Source organism: Lichenostomus cassidix, chromosome 1Aa (genome assembly GCF_008360975.1).
Source record: "Lichenostomus cassidix isolate B80296 chromosome 1Aa, HeHo_3.0, whole genome shotgun sequence".
NCBI classification, from domain to species: domain Eukaryota; kingdom Metazoa; phylum Chordata; class Aves; order Passeriformes; family Meliphagidae; genus Lichenostomus; species Lichenostomus cassidix.
This window is the reverse complement of record NC_139480.1, coordinates 8,863,279-8,882,956: the sequence shown is the minus strand read 5'-3', so window position 1 is coordinate 8,882,956 and position 19,678 is coordinate 8,863,279. Positions and strand designations below refer to the sequence as shown.

Below are 19,678 nucleotides of genomic sequence, written 5' to 3'. Positions count from 1 at the left end.
GTAAAAGAAGAAATAAACCTAGCATGTAAAAATACATCTGTCACTCATGACCAATACTTCATCACTACCATGGATGAGCCATACCATTGTAGTTAATCATCAGAGAATTTAGCTGTCTGATTTTAAGACGAAGAGACAAATGTAAATACCAAAAGGGCCCTAAAATCCTCTTTTTTATCCCTGCAAAGTAGGAAATTTATTTAATCTTTAGCCTCTTTTTTCTAGCTCTTTATTTTAATGAATATTCCTTTTGAATGCTCAGTTTATGTTTGTTTCCTAAACCCAGAAATCACTGTGCTACTCCCTAACTCCATCTAGCTTTTACACTTTACCTGCTGTTCCAGGCTATTTTTAGTCAATGTACACTTAGCCAATAGTGCCAAGACTGTCTTTGCTTTATCTCACAAAATGTTTTAAGAATACATTTTTGAGGAAAACCCATATGGTTTGCTAAATCACAACTTCAAAGATCCCAGTCCTATAGTGATACACTTCCCAGCAAGGCACAGAGGAGCATTATCTCAGCACAGCTTCCTGGCATTGCAGGAATTAGACTGAATTCTATTTTTATATCCATTGAGTATAAGATCAACTCTTCTAACACAGAATCCCCAGTCTGCAATAGTTTGTTATAAGGCAGCATTGGAAAAAAATATTTTCATCTAAAAAATGGCAATTTATATAAACAATAAAGCTTGATATAAAAACAGTTAAATTCACATTTTTTACAGGGTGCTTGTTTCTCAGATTCATCTCAGTAGATGGAAACAAAAGTGGTGTAAATGACTAAGCCAGACATGTTTCTTTGCTTTTAAGGAAAGCAGGAAATTACTATTTCCATAATTACACAACAATCAATTACCTTCACGATGGCACATGTCATTCAACATCTCACCTCAGTGAGACACCCATGCTGCAGTTAATGCTGCCTGGAATGTAATATTAATGTGGGCAGCACCACGAGGATTAAGTCTGACATGTGGAAGGTTGCAATGGAAAGCTGACAACACTTTGGTGTGCTGAAGAAAGAGACTCAGACTGACAGATTGACAGGACTGTGAAGTTTGTGACATAAAGATCATTACCAATTAAGATGGAGGTGAAGGAAGAACTGGGGTCAAAAGGGCACCTGCCTCGTCCTCTCTCAAATTTGTGCGATTCCAGTTGAAACAGATGATCCTTAAAAAAAAAAAAAAAAAGACAGAGAACACCATAAACCCTACAGGCAAAGAAACACAGTCCTTAGAGACAAGCTTTAACTTTGTTATACCTTTGTAGAGGATTGACTTCATTAGGGAGAATACACAATTATGGTTGCTCACTGATGGACTAGTAAAAATTCTCTGGGTTTCTGCAAATCACCTCTGTGTGTGCACTGCCCAAAAACAATCAGAAAAATATGCACTAAAATTGCACTTATTTCATTTCTGTGGGAGTAGGGAGGGAAGATTCCTCTATCTTCTCTCCAAATTATCTAAACATTGAATAGATATCTCACCATGGAATGTGTTTTCCCCCTTTAAACATTTTTTTTCCCAGTAGTTGTTAAATATATCATACTGTGTTATCTTCTCTTCATAGCTTTGAGATGTTTATATATCTTCTTCATAGAAGTATGTTTAGGAACGAATCCCCAGAGCAGATGTGATTTCTTCAGTGGATTTAACAGAATATCAGTATAAAAAATATTGGCAACTTGCTTTAATTTGTCTGTATAAAGCTGTAAAGACTGAGAAAGAATTTACAATTTAAATTTTCATTTGCAATGGTACGTTTGTCTCAGCTTTCACAAAAAAAGCCCATTAATGTCTGATTAAAATATCAAGTGAGAGCACAATATTTTTAATTTAGATATTAAAAGAACAGCATGCCACAAAACACAGAGATAGGGAGACTAAAAGGGCAAATAGAGAGAAAACTATGAAAGCTTGATAAAAAACAGGCCACATAGCCATCAAGTGTGTGACTAGTAAATATTTTGATAATATAGCAGTTCCAGTTCTAACAGTTTTACTCAAATGTCTACTGAAATGCAGATTATACCGATATATTGCATAAATGCAATCTACCTGTTCATTAAACTCTTGGTTTCACATTGCTAATATATGAGACAAATATTTTGTGAGGCATAAAATTACATGCAACAGGAAACCAAATCCCCCAGAATTTTAAGAAGCACTTGCCTGAGTCTCTCCCTTACAGAACACATAATGAAAGAGGTCCAAGAGACTTTTTAGTAAAAAAAATCAGGTTTTATTAGACCTGAATTTTCAGGTATTTATTAGAATAATTCTGTACTCACACAGAAAAAAGCTCAATAACCTGCAACATACAAAACTTTTAGCATTTAGCAGTTGCCTCACAAGCTAAATGAATATTCCCTTCCGGTGGCTTCAAGACAGTTATGCCCTCCCGAAAAAGTAAACAACATAAAAAGACAAGGAACAAAGGAGCAGAAGGTGGAAAACTGGAAAGATATTAATAAGAATAAAAAAATAATAGTGTAAAAGGACAGAAAGAAAAAAGATATAAGGAAAGTGGAAAGTTGTAGAGCCCTTAGTTCCCACTAATTGATGAATAATTGAGTCTTTCTGTGCATTTAATTTAAAACAGTTAATCTTGAATTTGTCACAAGTTCCTCCACTTCAAAGCATTATTCACATCTTAATCCCCAGATCAGACAAGCTGATGTACCTGTCTTCCATTCCCAACTGTCTAAATCATACATGTCATTTTGCTGCAAGTTCTGGTCAAAAGGAAAGATTTCCATTAGTTATAGAGGTTCTATAAAAAATGGGATGCAACTCAGAACATAGTTCTGGAAAAACAGGACATCTGTTTCATGTTTGTTTGCAGTGAAAAAAAGTAATAAAATAAAAAAGGAAAAAAACATACAAATTTTAAGAAATGGATCTAAAACTCACGAGGCAACAAGGCCTTCATAATCTCACCTCTCCAGAAGCTCCTTTGTTGGCCTGACTCTGCTATGTTAGTGCCTGGTTGTTAAAGCTGATGTAGCAGAAAATAACCATCCTGGGTAGAAACTGATGGTGCAGGAATATTGCTTTATGCTGTATCAGCAACTATTGCACATCAGTACTAACTATTCCCCCTCTGCTGTTGGGTGAATGTCAAACAATGAAGAAATATTTCCCTGTGCGTGGAAATCTCAGGCCCATTCCATACTTTTCAAACATCACATACCATGTATTTTTCAAATCTAAATACTGTAACATTTTGAGTCAACAGTGGATAAAAAGAGAGTAAGGTGAACTCAGGAAGGAAAAGAAAAACTTTCTGAAATAACGCAAAAGGACTTGGGAATCATAATGGCATAAAAATTTGATGTAAAGGAAATATTTCTAAAAAATGTCTGATGTTATTTATTGGGTATTAAAATAAAAGTTACTCATGAAAAGGTTTCTCTTCTGGGATCTCACCTAAACCATTTGTCAGTGAATCAGTTCAATAAAGATGTAGAAGTAAGTGGAGAGACAAACCAAGAGTTAAAAGTTGATAGATTGTTCTGGTCTTCATGCTTTCTGTTTACTTTTCTGCACAGTAAAATACAAAATGGAAGTGCCTATGCAAGGAAAAAGTAATAAATTACAACTGATTACAGAAAAAAACATACTCAGGTAAAGTGATCCTGTGTGGGAAGAAAATTGTTTTGAAACCATGCTTGAAGAAGTTGTATTATCCCCACTTCCTGGTTTATAGTTTGCAGCTCACATTTCATCCTACATAGGGCATGGAAACTGCAAGTTTTTCTGCTGGTGGAGGAGACATAATCCCACCCGGTCATCATAAAACACACTTCATTATTTTGGTCTTCCCTTGGTAAAACACCACTGGTGCTCAGGGAGAAATGGTGAGTACGGGAGTCTTCTGGGTGATGAAGAAGAACTTTTCATCACTGTACACAAAATCATTCCAGCACAATGAAAAATCTACTAATGTAGTTAACCATTTCCTGGAGAACTATGATTAAATCAATGGTAAAGACAAACCCATCTCTTTTAACATTCATGACATGAATGTGTTTAAAACAGCTAATTATGTAACTGTCAAAGGAAAATGCTACACAATATGCATAGTATCCATTTGTTACCTGGAATTTATGCGTAAGGATTGTAGCTTAAATATATAATCTAGTGTTAACACTGTAGGTAGACAAAAAATTGGATTTCAGTCCAATTTGGCAGAATTTTTAAGAGGAGCTCACCAGTTTTGATATAAAGCAGGATGTGTAGCTTATAAATGCTTGCAGACACATGTAACTGTCTGAACAGTTGCTGAAAATGTAAGCAATGACTCCTCCAAGAGAGATTTTCCACCTTCACCTTTTAGGACAGCATGCCAAATATTCCATGGTTGCAATAAATTATTCCCATCACTGGGGCAAGTAGCTGAAGTTCAGGTGTTAGATGTGTCAGCTTCCATGGGATGCCAGTTTAAATGAAATAAGCGTTACACATTAATAATCAGCTTTGAAGGCTAATTCCATAATTCTCACCCTCCTTGCAGTTTGTGACATTGGAATCCCTTGAGAAATGTCAGAGTAGAACTGACAGCTTCCTCACAGATTATGCAGCACATCCATTTAACATCACAATTTATTTTATGGGCATTTTTCAGTGGTTAGGGTAAAAACTAAGCAAAAGCACATATGGAGGGCTGGGAGTGGAATTATGTGTTTCTACATGTAGCTTGAGAATAGAAATGGGATTCTGGGTTTGATTTATGATACCAGTGACTCAGGAAACATAATACACTTTCAACTATTATTGAAATAATAACATTCTTTTAAAAGAAATACATGATGTTTCCAAAGCATCAAACATTTTGCCATTAACTTGATATGAATTGATAATTTTAGACAATGAAGAATAATGTAGGCTATAAGCAATAGTGAAAGAAAAGGTCAATCGGGGCATTAAAATTTAAAGACTGAACTTAACTTTTGTTGCAGAAAATTGCTTTCACTAATGCCAAGTGCTGCTTTGCTCTGGGTCAAGACAACACTTATGCATGTGATTAATTTAAAACATATGCTTACTTTCATTCCTGTTCAGCAAAGTATCTAATGCTATTCTGAACATTGATACAATGATTGTATCTTTTCAGTAAACCAGGGACTTAAAAATATAGAGGTTTTAGTTGTATTTTCCTCGGATATTATTTTTATGAGAGAAAAATAATTTGATTTTCTGTAAGGATTTGTGGTGTTTTGGTTTCTTTCACTTTAAATTTTATTATTTTCCACTTAACAAAAAAGTAAAATATATCATAGCAGCATTTTTAAAAGGATATTTAAACCAATCCATAACCTTTAATTACACCCTTAACTGTGTGTGCATGTGTTCCAGCAGTACTGCTATGGTCTGCTCTCCAGGAGACCTGTGCATTTTTGTGGTTGGTAGGGTTTTTTGTGTTTTCTAGGTTTTTTGGGGTTTTTTTTCTGGTGTGTGGTATGTTTTGATTTGTTTTTTGCAAGTTTTTTCCTAACAAGTCCATGTTGCTTACCTTGCTGGACAGTAAATCATATTTAGAGTACAGTAGGGAGAGGCTGTGCAGATTTTTCTAAGTATGTTTTTAAACACTGGCTATAGCATTCTAAAGCACTGGACAAAAGTCACTTGTAGCTTTAATGATCTCATAGTTCTTCAGCCTTAGAGTAAAAATATTAAATGTAAGAGCTGTTTGTTGCATTCCATTTCTAGAGGACATGTAATTTATACTTTTTTTAAGAGAACTAGGAACAAGAAAGTTCATATGCAAAGTCAATTGAATGGGAAAGCGTAAAATAGAGATGCACTGCTTGCACAAAGCTACAAGAAATGTTCTTTTAAAATTCTTAATAAAGCCAAATGGTGCTAGTGTCATATATATTGCACTCTTTTTTACACTCAAGTAATTCCAAAACCATCAAAAATGGGAGTGTGAAATCAAAGATTCCCTGTATTTTGTCACAGTGTCCTCTTTGAGGTGGAAGGGATGGGACACGATGGAGACACTGACTGTGCAGGGAAAGGACATCCCGATGGACTGGCTTACTGAGTGACCTGGTCAAGAGGGCTTTGGCCAAGGGCCATCAGAGCTGGAGCCCAAAGCCCAGAGCAAGAGGGAGAGCTGCAAATGGAGAGGGTTTGGGAGGAAGAGGAATGCAAGGGGAGGTGCACATCCCTGCTCTGAGGACAGCGTGTTCAGGAGTTTTCCTCAAGCCTCTGTGCAATACCTGTGAGGTTAATTTTCACTTGTAATTTTCACTCACTTAACATTGAAATCTTTTGCAATTTTGCCCTTTCATTTTATGGGAATGACACTGAGACACTTGTCCCAAAACAAGGTGTATTGTTCTTGGATTCACTGGTTCCATCAATGCCGGTTTTTGGGGTTTTTCCTAATACTATCTTAAAACCCAAGTCACAAAGCAAGAAAGTGACATTGAAAAACTGTGAATTGAAACCCTCACAAAGTTAGGTGCACAGTGAGACACTTTGGCAGCTTTACTGATAGACTTTAGAACTATGGAATTTATTGTAAATCATGAAATCTCCAAGACAGTAACAGAGTTTATTTGTAGAAAGTTAAATTTAAAAAAAATATTTAACATGTCAGGTGTGTTGTTTCTAAACAAGGCATATATTTGTTGCCTATATGTACTTTACAATTTATTCAAATACATTTTAAGTCTGGTTTAACCTTAAAAATTCATCTTTAAAATTTCATTTTGTACAGCCATGTTCAGTCACACAGCCTAATATGAGGAACTAGTTACAAAATTTATCAAATATAAGATTTGTAAAACATTTAACTGGTGCAACTGGATTTTTTTCTCAGGGAAGAAACTTAATACTGAGTGAATGCATAGAAATTTTGTGACCAAGACAGGTGAAGTGCAATGCACAGAATAAACCTCATCTTGATTTCCATTCTCTTTCTCACTATAATGTTTTTAGTACAAATTCACATATAAATTCGCTTTTTTGCAAATATTCTTTTGTTCTGTATATTCTCAAAACAGTATTTTTCACTTTTCTCTTTCTTCTATACTTACTTATCCTTAATTTTTTTATTTCAACACAGAAAGACTTACTGAATACACTGAGCAGAGGCTTCATTTAGGAAGGATGCACATTGACTTCCCCATTAAAAAAAAAAAAATCTGAAAAATCACAGAACATGTCTGTAAATCTGCAGAAAATATAATTCAAATATAAGTCTCCAATGAACCTTCAACTCCATGACCTGCCTTAATCTGTACATTTGCCTCATCAAGAAGGCACGTGGTAAAAGAGATCTACAGCAAAATAGTTTGTCCTTGTGTAACAGCAGAAAATAACTTACTGATCAGGCCTGAAAAGGTGTCTCATATGATTTAGCCCTTCGTATTTAAGCAGACAAAATTCTGGTGCTAAGAAAAGTGTGCTTTAACATTATCTGATAAATATAGTCCCAAACATTAGCTAGGTATCTAATTGATTCAAAGTTAACTAATTAATGAAAAAATTGAAAATCTAAACCCAGAGGAATATAACTGAGTTTATATAAATGAACCTCTGCCTCAAATACTTAAATAATAATACCAATAAATTCCTATTGCAACTCACCAGACTCTTTAAGTCAGCATAAAACAGGCATGCAGGTATATAGGTGAGCAAGACAAGGATGCTCCAACAGGGGAAGAATTTTTCATGTAATATCTTCTTTAAATAATCCAAACATTAATTTTCAAAAGGATCTAAGCACTGACAAAAAAAGCTCATCAGAGGATTACTAACTTTCAAAATTATACCTTCAGCATTCACTCAACTTTATTTTCCAATCCAAATGGGGATACAATATTCAGAATAGAGTCCTCAAAAGCTGTCTGAAATAGTCAGGTCTGTGCTATTTGACATAATTAAGATTATTTGGGAGGTAGCATTTCTTCTGAGGATCTGTTTTCAATCCTCTTTACTATCCAGTGACATATTGAAAAGATCAATCGCCCTATGGGATGAGAGTGCATAAAATATTACAGACATTAAATCCTCCCCAAAAATTCAGATGCATTTTTCAGGTCTGTGCATTTTATTCCACAGTTAAATGATTAAGACACATTGGGCTCCAATCTGAAAACGTGTTTAAAATCTGGAGCTATGTCAGACTGCTGTCTGAGTTTGCAAAAGGATTAGCAATTTGTGATTTGTGTCAAAATATCTGGCCTAAAGTGACAGAAATAATATATTTTCCTGACTTAATGAATGTGAAAAAATCTGGCAAAAGAAGAAAAAAACTGCACTGCACATAGAAATCACAGGCATTCATCCTTAGCAGCTCACAGTATTTCAGTAGCAGTGATTGCATTGGTCAGAATTTTAGAAGGGACACCTTTGTATGACCTTGAACTGGTCACATAAACTCATTAGGAGTCTTATGGAAAAGAATAGAACCATTAGAAATTATTACTAGATTGCACTAATGTGATAGTTAATATGTATGAAAGCTCCAGGGACCACAGAAAGGCTCCCTAGAATTAAAATGGATGAATAGCTGTATATGGTGATATAGTCTTATGACCATTAAAGAGAAAGTAAAGATAGTCCACAAATGCTGTACAAAAGTGAAGGCATTTCTGTGGAGAAGTGCACTCTTCACACAGAGCCTTACTAACCAAGGTTTTTCCTCTTCCAAGATTCTGACAGGCTGAACTTGTGCCGAGATTGTGAGAGCAAAAACCACATAAAGTCCTCTCTAATGATCTAATCTAATGATTGCTATCATAACAACTGGGGACAAAGGTCATGAAAAAATAAAAAAAAGCAAGATGCAGCTCCAAGGTTTGAGCTTCTAGCTAGGCTTTGTTGATGAAAGGAGGAAGAGATGCATTGGGCATGGAAAGGACAACAGCTACATTGAACTGGGAATGGATTTCAAAACTCAGATATGCTGTTCTGTGTGTCTCCATGGTGTGGAGCCTTAGACAGCCAACTGCCCTTTTGCAGAGCTTCAGCAAAGGATGTCTGAGTTGGCCATTCTTGAGGAAAGGGCAGAGGAGTAGATCCACTGCCTCCCGACGACCCAGATGAACTGCTAGCAATACCTCTTTTTAGTTAACTTTTTAATCTAATTTTTCTATATAGATATAATTCAAATAAGAAAAAATATCAGTTATTTATCATAGACTGATTATACAATATTAAGGGTACATCTTATAAACCTGCAAAAATATTAACTAAAGTGTTTATTCTGGTTTTAGTTATGATGACTATAACTTTATTGATCAGTCACTCCACTCTTCAGACAGTGATACAGACTTCACCCGGTGCTGTCACTTAAAAAGATACTTTCCCTCATAAAAAAAGGTGGCAGAATCTAAAAATCATTATAATGAGAGCTGCAATATTTCAGTTATCCCCATTAAATTACCACACAGGTGGAGGATTTCTTTCTCTTTGGGATAACACTATTATTCCTCTGTATAGATTCATTCTCCCTGGACCATCTGTGTTTAATCTTGCAAAGGGCAGGTCTAATATGATGGAAAATTCATTTTATATGGCTGATCAATTCACATACTCAACCAATATCCCAAATTGAGTTTACACTTCGCATATGGCCATATTTAGACAATTTTCAAAAGTAATGAATGTTATTCACCTCATTTTATGGATGGAGAGCACTGCCAAACAAACATGTTGTCTGTTATAACATGGAAGAGTGACTGATAAGAGCAACTGCACTGATACAGAACACTTGACTTTCTCCAGAGCATTTCACTTAGTACCCAGCTATTTGATAAACAATGTGCATTGTAGAATTGTTAAGAAATACAAACTGTTGGCATATATCCAAGTACAGTTTTTATGAGTTATCATTGATGAATCCTCCATTAATGAAGGTTTCCCTTAATGAAGGTTTCCCTAAATTTTATTTTCGTTAGAAAGATGATTTTTTAAATTTAATAGTGATTTAAACAATCATATGATTTCTTTTCTAGTAAAGTTTGCAAAAGGACTGAGGAGGGCAAAGTAATGAAAAGTTTATTGAGAGCTCAGGTTATGGAATACTTTGAATACTGAGTTAAAAGTCAGAAGCTTACTAAGTAGATTTTGATACAATCATACCAAAAGTAGTGTATCTTGGAGTAGGGAATCAAGTTTATATCTGAAGGACAACAGAACACCCTAGAAGATGGAAGTTCAGATACTTTTTTGGACTGCTCTCACATATTAGACTGAGGTTCCTCAGTTAGGATCTTGGATATCCCAGATGCCTTGTTAAAGCTGACACTGCCAAGCAACACTAGAAATATCTTCATTTACCTTGTTATATGAGACTGATAATTAGGTGCCTCAACTAAGTGTGTAAACTGGGATAACTTTGTGCTCAACGGAAGAACTTTGGGTCAAGTGCAAAATGTCAAAAAGAGATTTCTCATTGAGACGCTGCCGTGCCAAGAACTCAGCACTTGAGTCCATGAAAGAGGAATCTCAAACAGAGGTAGGGAAGTGACCTTGCCTGTACACACACCATGGAATAGCATGTGTGATTCCAGTGTCTGCACTTCCAGAAGATGTGAAAATACTGCAGAGAGTTCACAGAAAGGACACAAATAAGATTGAGGAATCCTGGTGATAGGAGGTTTAAGGAGCTATATTTATTTAGCTTATCAAAAAAAGTGAAGAGGTGGCTTGATCTTTGTGCATAGGTACTTACTTGAGGAAAAGATGTGGAAAAGATAGTGGGAGACTTTTCAACTTTGCTATCAAAGGCATATCAAGGTTAAATGACAGGAAGCTGAAGTTAGAAAAATGTAACCTTGAATAAGTGGCTATTTCCTATAACCAAAAGTAATTAAATATTAGAACAGCTAATATTTAGGACAGAGAATTAGTAGTGTTGCCTCTTTTTCCCTTTTGCAGCACAGCACCTTTGTGGTTTGCTGTGAGCATACATACTGTCTTCACCTAATTAATTTTCTCTCTAAGTTAGGTACCATTTTCACCTCTCTTGAAATATGTGTGTATTCAAGTTCCAGAACATGAAATAATTTAATCTAGATGAAATGTGGACTTTTGGATGTTTTGGCGCAATTTGTCAGTCTGTGATGTAAACAGACTAGATCATGTAAATGAATCCCTCTGTAAAAGATTTTATGACGTGTTGCCCACTTGACAGAATTTCGTATCTATTTAGTGGATGGTGCTCTAAATGGTGGCTTTTCACCCATGCAGGAGGATGCTGTGTCTCTAACCAATTTTCAGGACAAGAATTTGTCACACATTCTATCTAATGAAGAACTGACCAACACCCACTTCCATTTGGTCAGTGAAACCAGATGTTTCTCCTCCTTAATCCTCTGAAAACAGAGTGGAGATGAGGTAATAGGAACAAGCACGGAGATAGAGAAACTTGGCAGGTCATTGCTTGTTTTGATTATAAAAGTACGTCAGAAACAACTTTATTATTGTAAAATAATAGATATAAATATGTTTACAATTTTGCTTCTCAACAAAGCTGGAAGAATGATGACATTACCAAATGCTGGTCAAGAGAAGAAGATTTATCCTGTCAAAGTTAAACTGAGATATGACTGGCTCATTCTCTTGTGACTTGCATGTGAATTCACTTTAGTTTGTTAAAGCAAGAGCTGAGGATCTCATGTTGCCTACATTTGGTTGGTGTAGAGGGTAAACAGAAGGCTTACTGCACAAATGAATCTTATCTTGGTTTTACATTGAAACACAAAATATATAGGAAAAGAAGTGTCCTTCCCCACACTCAACAAAATATTAAAGGCAATGTAGATTAGAAAGAAGAAGTTCCAACTTGATTGAACTCTCCTACAAGCAAACAAATACACCTGCTGCTCACTAAAGGCACGTCCTCTCCAACAGGACTAAACACTTAGAATTTAAAGTTGGTCTTCCCTGATAAGCAGAATCTCACTCGGCTAATTGAAGAGCAAATAGCATAATAAGGAATACATCAGATTAGGAACACCCAGGGGAGACTCCCAAAAACCACCAGTGCATTTTGTGGAAAGGGTGGCTTAGTCCTTTAGCCCTCTGAAGTGGAGAAATACAGCTGCAGGCGGTTTACTAGATTAAATGAGGCACTGAAAATGGCATTCTGCCAGCTCCATGTAAGTATTAAAAATTTACAGTGTGTTCTGGAAGAAAAATTCTTCATGCATTGTTCTTTCCCATAAATTTAATTCCCTCAACAGGTTTTGTCATGCAGAGATGCCTTTCTCTCCAGGAATCAGCTCTATCTTGTCCCCACACAGCTTGCAAAAACTTGGGTTATTGTTTCTACACATTGTTTTCTTTTGGAATTTCTGCTTATTTTGCAAGTCCTATGGAGGCAGAGTAACTTTTTAGCTGTATTTGGTGAAATTCCCATGTGGACTTGTTAAATGTGCTTTGTGAGTCAGTGAATAAGGCAGTTTGGATCATTGGACGGTCTCCAGAGTTCCCCTACAACCTGCTGCTCTACTGAATAGATAACTCATAAAGATAAAATCATTACCTGACTGCAGAGAGATAACTGGATTTATCTGAAGTTCATCAAAATCCACCCAGGGTATTTTGAGCCACAAAGAACAGTGCTGGAGCACTCTTCTGCTAGCAACTAGATGTGGATAAACACAGACTGAAACAGAAAGCACTTCTTTCAGCATTTGTCACCTGCTGCCAAAACTGAGGAGTTTGTAGAAATGCAAAAGGAAGAGACTAAATGCAGATGCTTTCCCCCCTTCTCTGCCCCACCATGCCTTGTTGGCATCAAAGACAGCAAGAGGGACAAATGTCAATTTGGTGAGAATAGAAGCAAAATAGAAGCAACATAAGCTATATTTTCCGCACTTTTCTTCATCTTCTATATCTGGTTTGAAGACTTATCTCAGATTTTCTCTCACAGAGAACATGGAAATACACATTTGCAATTCCATGTGAGAAATTTGGGGTGCAAAAGAGTGTCTGACTCTTGTTTTCTTCAGGAAAAATAGTGTTTGTTTTAATGAATTTTCCTCCATTTCTGGATGAAATACAAACAAAAATTGGAAGAACACAGTCTTTTCTGACCTGCACTGATTTTTGACATTTGGAAGCATTGCGTGATGTCAGAGATAATGAACTCACTTACTGGCTGGCATTTAACTTGCTTATGTTTTCTTGGACAAGATTTTGTAATATGTTCTGTTGTAAACACCAGTAGCTGTTCTGTCTGCAAAGTCAGCACTCCTATTTTCCCTAATTTCTAATTTATTTCTAAATGGCAGAAAAACATTGGGCTATTTTGCTGAAATGTTTAAATTTGGAAAAGCAACATTGATCAGAGTCAAAGTAATTAGATACAGAGAAAAAGATAAAAAGCTGCTGTCAGTGACTGTGATTATATATTTTTAGAAAGATAGCAACTGACAACAGCTTTATTAAAGTGAACAGCCTGGAATTCCAAAGTGAAATCAATGAAACCAATATTGGAATAGAATGCAGTAAACCATTATATATTTAATATTTCAAATTGATATATAGTGTATAATAGAATTTGCAAGTAATTTGATTTAGAAAAATATATTTGGTTATACTCTGGTGGTACAACACAAGTTTGATGTAGAATTAAATAAAACCAATATTTACTTCTTGTTGGTTTATTTGATCAACATATTAAGACAAAATGCATGGTGTCATTAAATTTCCATAAACCATGGGAAGCAGAGAAGAGCTTTTAATCCTATGCAATGTATCATAGCACAACGTGCGTGTGAAAGATTTCCAAACACATTTCCATTACTACATAGAAAGATTAATATTTTTTACAGAGTGATTGGGAAAATGACATTTTTGCTGTGTTTTTGAAGAACATTAGAGGTTCTGTTTTTAAGGCAGTTCTAAGATGCTAAGATCTGCCAATGAGGCCATCAAATTCTGCCTATTTTTGGAGACAAAAATCTCTTTTTGGCTTCATGATTTGTTGACAAGAGCTCAGTGTTCTGCAAGACACAGCTCAAACCTGGTTTTGATAGGCAAAGATGAATTTGTGGTTGTATAAGCATATAAGATTTTATACAGGAGGCAGAATGTTCCTTTTCATAAACTGAACTGCACCTCATAAATCCATGCTAAATCAAGATGCCTACAGTATGACTGATAGTGTCTTTAGGACATTTTCACTGTTCAAAGAAAAACCAGAAATGTTTCATTTTCTTACCAAATGGCTATTCAGAAATGGATTACTTTATGTAAACTTTTGTTGCAAGCCAACTACAAAATAAATGTCCCTACAAAAAAATGCACCATGAGACTAGTGATCACCAAGATCATGAGCCTTAGCTGGATGTTTAGTTCCAACAGGTTGCTTCTACCTTCAAACACTGTGTTAGTTACCTATCTGGATGCACAGAAGTTTGTCATAAGGGCTTCCTCCTTTCCTACATCACACACCTTATACCTCAACACGTCTGAGGAACGTCATTGTTCCAATGTGTACAAGCCTCAAACATACCTTGTGATACTCAGACATTTTGAGATATAAAGAGATATAGAGTTATATTTTAAATACTGTTTCATTTGCTGTTCTCCTTTCAGTGACAGTCAGACAGTGCAGAAATGAACAGATAGATGAGGTGGAAGAAATAGGGGACAGTAATCAGATGTTTTTGGAAGAGGATACTCTGACCAGAATGATCAGCAGAGACTGAACTGCAGTTTTCTGAAGAAGGGTCTTGTCCTTTCACTTCTGCAGTTACACCACATCCTTATCACTCAAAGAAAGCAAGATTACAATTTGCCCACTCAACCACATACCATGCGTTATTTTTAACCTACCATATATATGGCACCTGTCTTTTTTAATCCTGATGGCCAGTTTTTGAGATAACAGGAAATAATATAGCTACTTATTAGTGCAACAAATATATTTCCTGTTGGTTTACAGAACCAAAAAAAAAAGGAAATTTTCCAATGATTTCAGCGTGGGTAAAATTTTAGAACCTCAGTGTGACAAGGGAGAATAATAAACAAAAAAAGGGAAGGAAGGACAGTGATAGATAAGGGCATGATCATGGGCCACACAGTCTTATATATATCTTGTTTCTCACTTGTTTGGTTGGCTTCTATTTTTATTAGTCTGTTGTTTATGCATTCTAAAATAGTGCTCCTAAATATACAGCCATTGCTTCCTTCAAACTGTACCAGGAAGCCTGACAGGAGGCTTGTGAGAAGAGCAAAGAAGGCATGCAAATTTGCCTTATATTAACATTGCTTATTATCTAGTTCCTTTCTGATTTTCAGAACACAGTGTGTTTCTGCAATTCATACAGTTCTAAGTGCTGTGCTGAAGTCCCAACTTCTGAGATGCTTCTCATTTTGACAGCAGTTGGTGGTGCACAGCATGAATTGGATCCTTGGAGATTGCTTCTGGTGATGTTGTCCTAGTTTGTTTTGTCAAAATTATGCATCGTTACTCAGAAAAGATTAATCAAAAACATTTAGCAGAAACTAATCCCTTAGTTGATTTGTATGAGTACATTTTAAAAAAAACACGTTATATCTGTAATTAATATTTATTAAAGCCAAGAGCTCCTGGCCATAGGGGAAAGTAAGAATTCTTTTGGATGGTGCTTTAGCATCAGCTCCATGACAAATGCTCAGCTCTTCCAGGAGACATCCTGTGAACCAACTAAATGAGAACATTGACCAGCAACCTCCCTGACACCTGCCAGTTAAAAGCAATCTCGTCTTTGGGCTGTAGATCATCTCCATCTATTAAGTCCCACCTCACAAAGTGCATTTCCAAGAATCCCTGCTCCAATTCCTACAGCTGTCATCACACGAGCCTTTAGCAGCCCAGGTTCAATGCTCAAGGAGTCTTACATGCTGATTTAAAATGAGGGGTTGGTACTTCTGCCGAATCTTTAAGCCTGTTCTAATATCACTGAGACAGAAAGGATCACAATTTCTGAGAAGTCCAGACAATTTCTGATTTTGCATAAGAAATATATTCACAATATTGGCTATCTGTTCTACTTACTGATCTCTGCAGTACTATTCCACTCAGCTGTAAGCACAGTTAAGGAGCTTACATGCACTTGCTGAACAGGACCAATATGAAGAAGCTGAATTTACCAAAAAAGTTTTAAGAAATTCCATCTCCCATCAAACTAACACATATTTTGATATATGATGTATTATTTAATTTTTAAGAAACCCAATAAACAACTGCAACAAAAAACCAACCCCCATAGATTTAGCTAAAATCCCCTAAAATATTTAATATTTTTGTTAAGAATTACTCTATCAGCCTATCAAGTAAAAAACACACCAAAAAACCTAAGATGAAAAAAATCTTTGAACTCTTTGCTTAGATTTCCAGAATATACTTTCAAATATTAGTCAGCTCCTCTAAACACAAACTAAATTTTCAATCAGCATTACATTTCATCAGGGAAAATAGTTATTGCATGGTTCATATGAGAACTGTGAGAAATTGAACTTAAATATTTATTTTTAACCACAGAGGCTTTGCTGGAATCTAGACCGAAAATATCACCACTGTAAACCTAATTTCTTACCTCTGATGGATGTCCAGCTCTAATAAAAGTACAGACAGGGTCAAAAGCTCCTGTTCCACAAGCCAGCAGATGGGTCCTGTTGAATCGGTGAAGGACACGGATGTAATTTGCACATTCATCCTATTTATGTAGAAAATAAACATAGCGAAATATGAGGTTTAAATTACTATTTTTTTAGTATCTTATCTGCCCTTAGGTGATGTTCTTATATTGAATCTTTCTATTCTATTTCACTTCATGCTAGTAACTCTGTGCCACCAGTGTCATGGATGGGCATTTCTACATTTAAAAAACCAAGTTTAGAGCACTAATTGATTCTATTTTATTTTAGATACTGAAACATTTAGGAGTTGCTAAGTTATAAAAACACAGTTTGGTGCTCCTTTAATCTTTGTGATATTCTGAAAATCTAAATAGATATTTTACTAAGTATTACTTGATACACTAGACATAAGATTCAGAGCATAAGATGTGAATAGTCAGCAAACAGCTTCTGTCTCAAGAAAAATATCATTTTTTTTACTGCACCATTAATTTCTTTTATAATTAATTGTTAATCAATATTTTTTTATACTGTATAGACACAAACTTTGTCTGTTCCCACTGTTTAAACCCCTTTGAAGAAGAAATATTCATATCCCCCAGGGCAATACTTTGGGACTCATTAGTGTATTTGCAGTTTCAAAAATATCACAATTAAAACATTTTCAAACATCCCTTTGAGATGTGGGGCCATTATTCCTGTGCTAAACTAGAAATGGAGACAGTGAGATAAAAGTATCCATTGATTTTTGGGAAAAATCTACACTTTTTTTTTTTCTCCTGCGTGCCTTTATAGGAATGCCTGAAAAGTACTGCAGAAAAACCTCCAGGATGAGGAAGATACCAAATATAGGGAAAAAAAAAACCCATCCAAATGATTAGACGTGATCATTTATAAACAGATGACAAAAGGTGCTGTTCTGGGAAGTGTCAGGCAATGAGGGATTGCTGCTAACCCTATTAATAATGTACTGTGCACAGAGCAAGGAAGAAATGCATCATCCAAGGGGGCATTGAAATAAGACTTCTTTATACTATATCAGTTAATTAAATACTAGGGTTGCCTTTAGGATGCTCCATAGATATATTAATAGATCTGTGGAATTTTATTCATCTCAGACTTCTCAGTGTGGAGGAGTTAATCATCTCTACAGAATTTGATTTCTGTATCTGAATGATTTCCAATTCTGATAAAGCAATTCAGAGTAATTGAAAACTCTCACACCACAGGCTAACAGGTGTGAGAGCACCTGGATGACAGCTGAAGGATTTTTTTTTCCCTGGCTTCACTCCAATCAGAAAAGCATGGCCATATTTTAAGAGTATGCATGTGTTGTTAAGACAAGCCTTTTTTTAACTGTCCTGTTAAGTCTGTTACAAGCTCTGAAAATGCTTATGACTACAGAACTTGCAGTTTTACTGCTACAACATGAACTGATAACTTTTTAAGGTTATACAAGCTTGTAAAAGTGGACTGTTCTGTTATACAGAAAGAGGCAGCAGAGAACATGTGAAGTACTTCAATGCTGAGAAGCTTATTGCAATATTATCAGTTCTCCTTAATAACTATGCCTTGAGTAACAGATCTTTTGCAAAGGAAAATTAAAAAAGAACAGCATGGAAATAAGGAAAAAAGTTTGAAATAGAGCAATATTTTTCTGAGAGTTTACAGTGTGAAATATAGCATTAAGAACTTAAAATTGACAACAGGTTGATTATAAGACATTATACTATTAAGTCAATATTGGTTTATTGCTACAAAAATGAAGGTGATAAGAAAATTACTATGAAAGTTTTGTTTCTAATTTAGATTCCTTTCAGGTTGAGCAATTTAATTTACTGAATACAGAGTATGCTGATGAAAATTACTAAGGTTTCCCTGATATTAATTAGTGTTACTCGTTCACATAGTCCATATATTATTAGGTCTCACGTGAGGATCATAATATTGTTTGGTATTACAATATTTCCAGCTTTTAAAATTTTAATGTATTTTTCTTAAAGACTCTGCTTCTGGAATCTTTTAATTATTTACATGTTCTGGTTTTCTCTACAAAAGTAAAAGTTACACCAAACCTTCATGGTGCAGAGAAATGTGGGAAACACATGAAGCTCTTTAAGTTCATACATTCATACAAAGCAAATTTGAAGAAAAAACTGAATTACAAAAGATTTTGGGTTTTAGAGAAACTAATGAGTCTGAGGAGGATATCTTTTCATTGAAACAACAGTACCTATTTCTGAACTTATTTAACCAAAATAATATTGTCAAAGTATCAGAAAATATATCCCACCATGCAGTGGTGAAGAAAATATGATAGAGCTTTAATTAATAATGGCATATGCTGACAGGTAGTATTAAATAAAGGCCAAATAATGAGGATTTGGGATTCATTTAATACGAACATAAAGTTCAGATATTGTAGAAAAGCACTGATTTCAACCGAAGCCGCCTAAAATTATCAAGGATACAAAAGTAACCTAAAAAACTGCAATGACCTCTTCAGAATCTTCAAAAAGAATTAGTTCTGGGCCAGGTGACTGTTACAAGTTGAGGGTTTATTATTATTATCATCACTACTTTACAACCTGGTTCACCAATTCCCTGTACAGTTCTCAAGCTTTTACTTCAGAAGAAATCTTTATAGCTTCCTAATCTTACTGGGAATATGTTGTGGTTATCGTCAAGGCTGCTGTTTGCTGTGTTTGTGGGAAAAGCTTGTGTGTGCCCTTGTGTGTCCCACATTCCTGTCACTGTTGCTGTAAAACTATCATAATTTTCAGATCCTTTGGTTCAGTGTGAGCTCTCTCAGCTGTGGGATTTATTAGGTGTTGGACTCGCTGTGTGTTTATGAGGTGCAGATAATGAGCTTGGTGCATTGCAAAATTAAAGAGAGCTCCCATCCAGAGGAACTTTCATCCTGTGCTGCCAATATCAGCTGCTGGATGTCAGTGAGCTTTCAGGTCTCTTCCTAGGAACTGATTACAATCAGGGCACTGAATCAAAAGAACAGAACAGTTCTGAGGCTCATTAAAACAGAGTATTTTTATTCAGATAACATGAAACTCATA

General features: G+C 35.5%; 1 protein-coding gene across 1 annotated transcript in view; it reads right to left on the bottom strand.

Annotated features, from left to right (window-relative positions):
- The window catches only part of SEMA3E (semaphorin 3E), a 126,458-nt gene that overhangs the window by 34,828 nt on the left and 71,952 nt on the right, over positions 1 to 19,678 (bottom strand). The window contains exons 4-5 of the mRNA XM_085083367.1: positions 16,565 to 16,684; positions 1,086 to 1,179 (exon numbers count right to left, since the gene is read on the bottom strand). Coding sequence (XP_084939493.1) covers positions 1,086 to 1,179; positions 16,565 to 16,684 — 214 coding nt within the window. The remainder of the gene's footprint in view (positions 1 to 1,085; positions 1,180 to 16,564; positions 16,685 to 19,678) is intronic.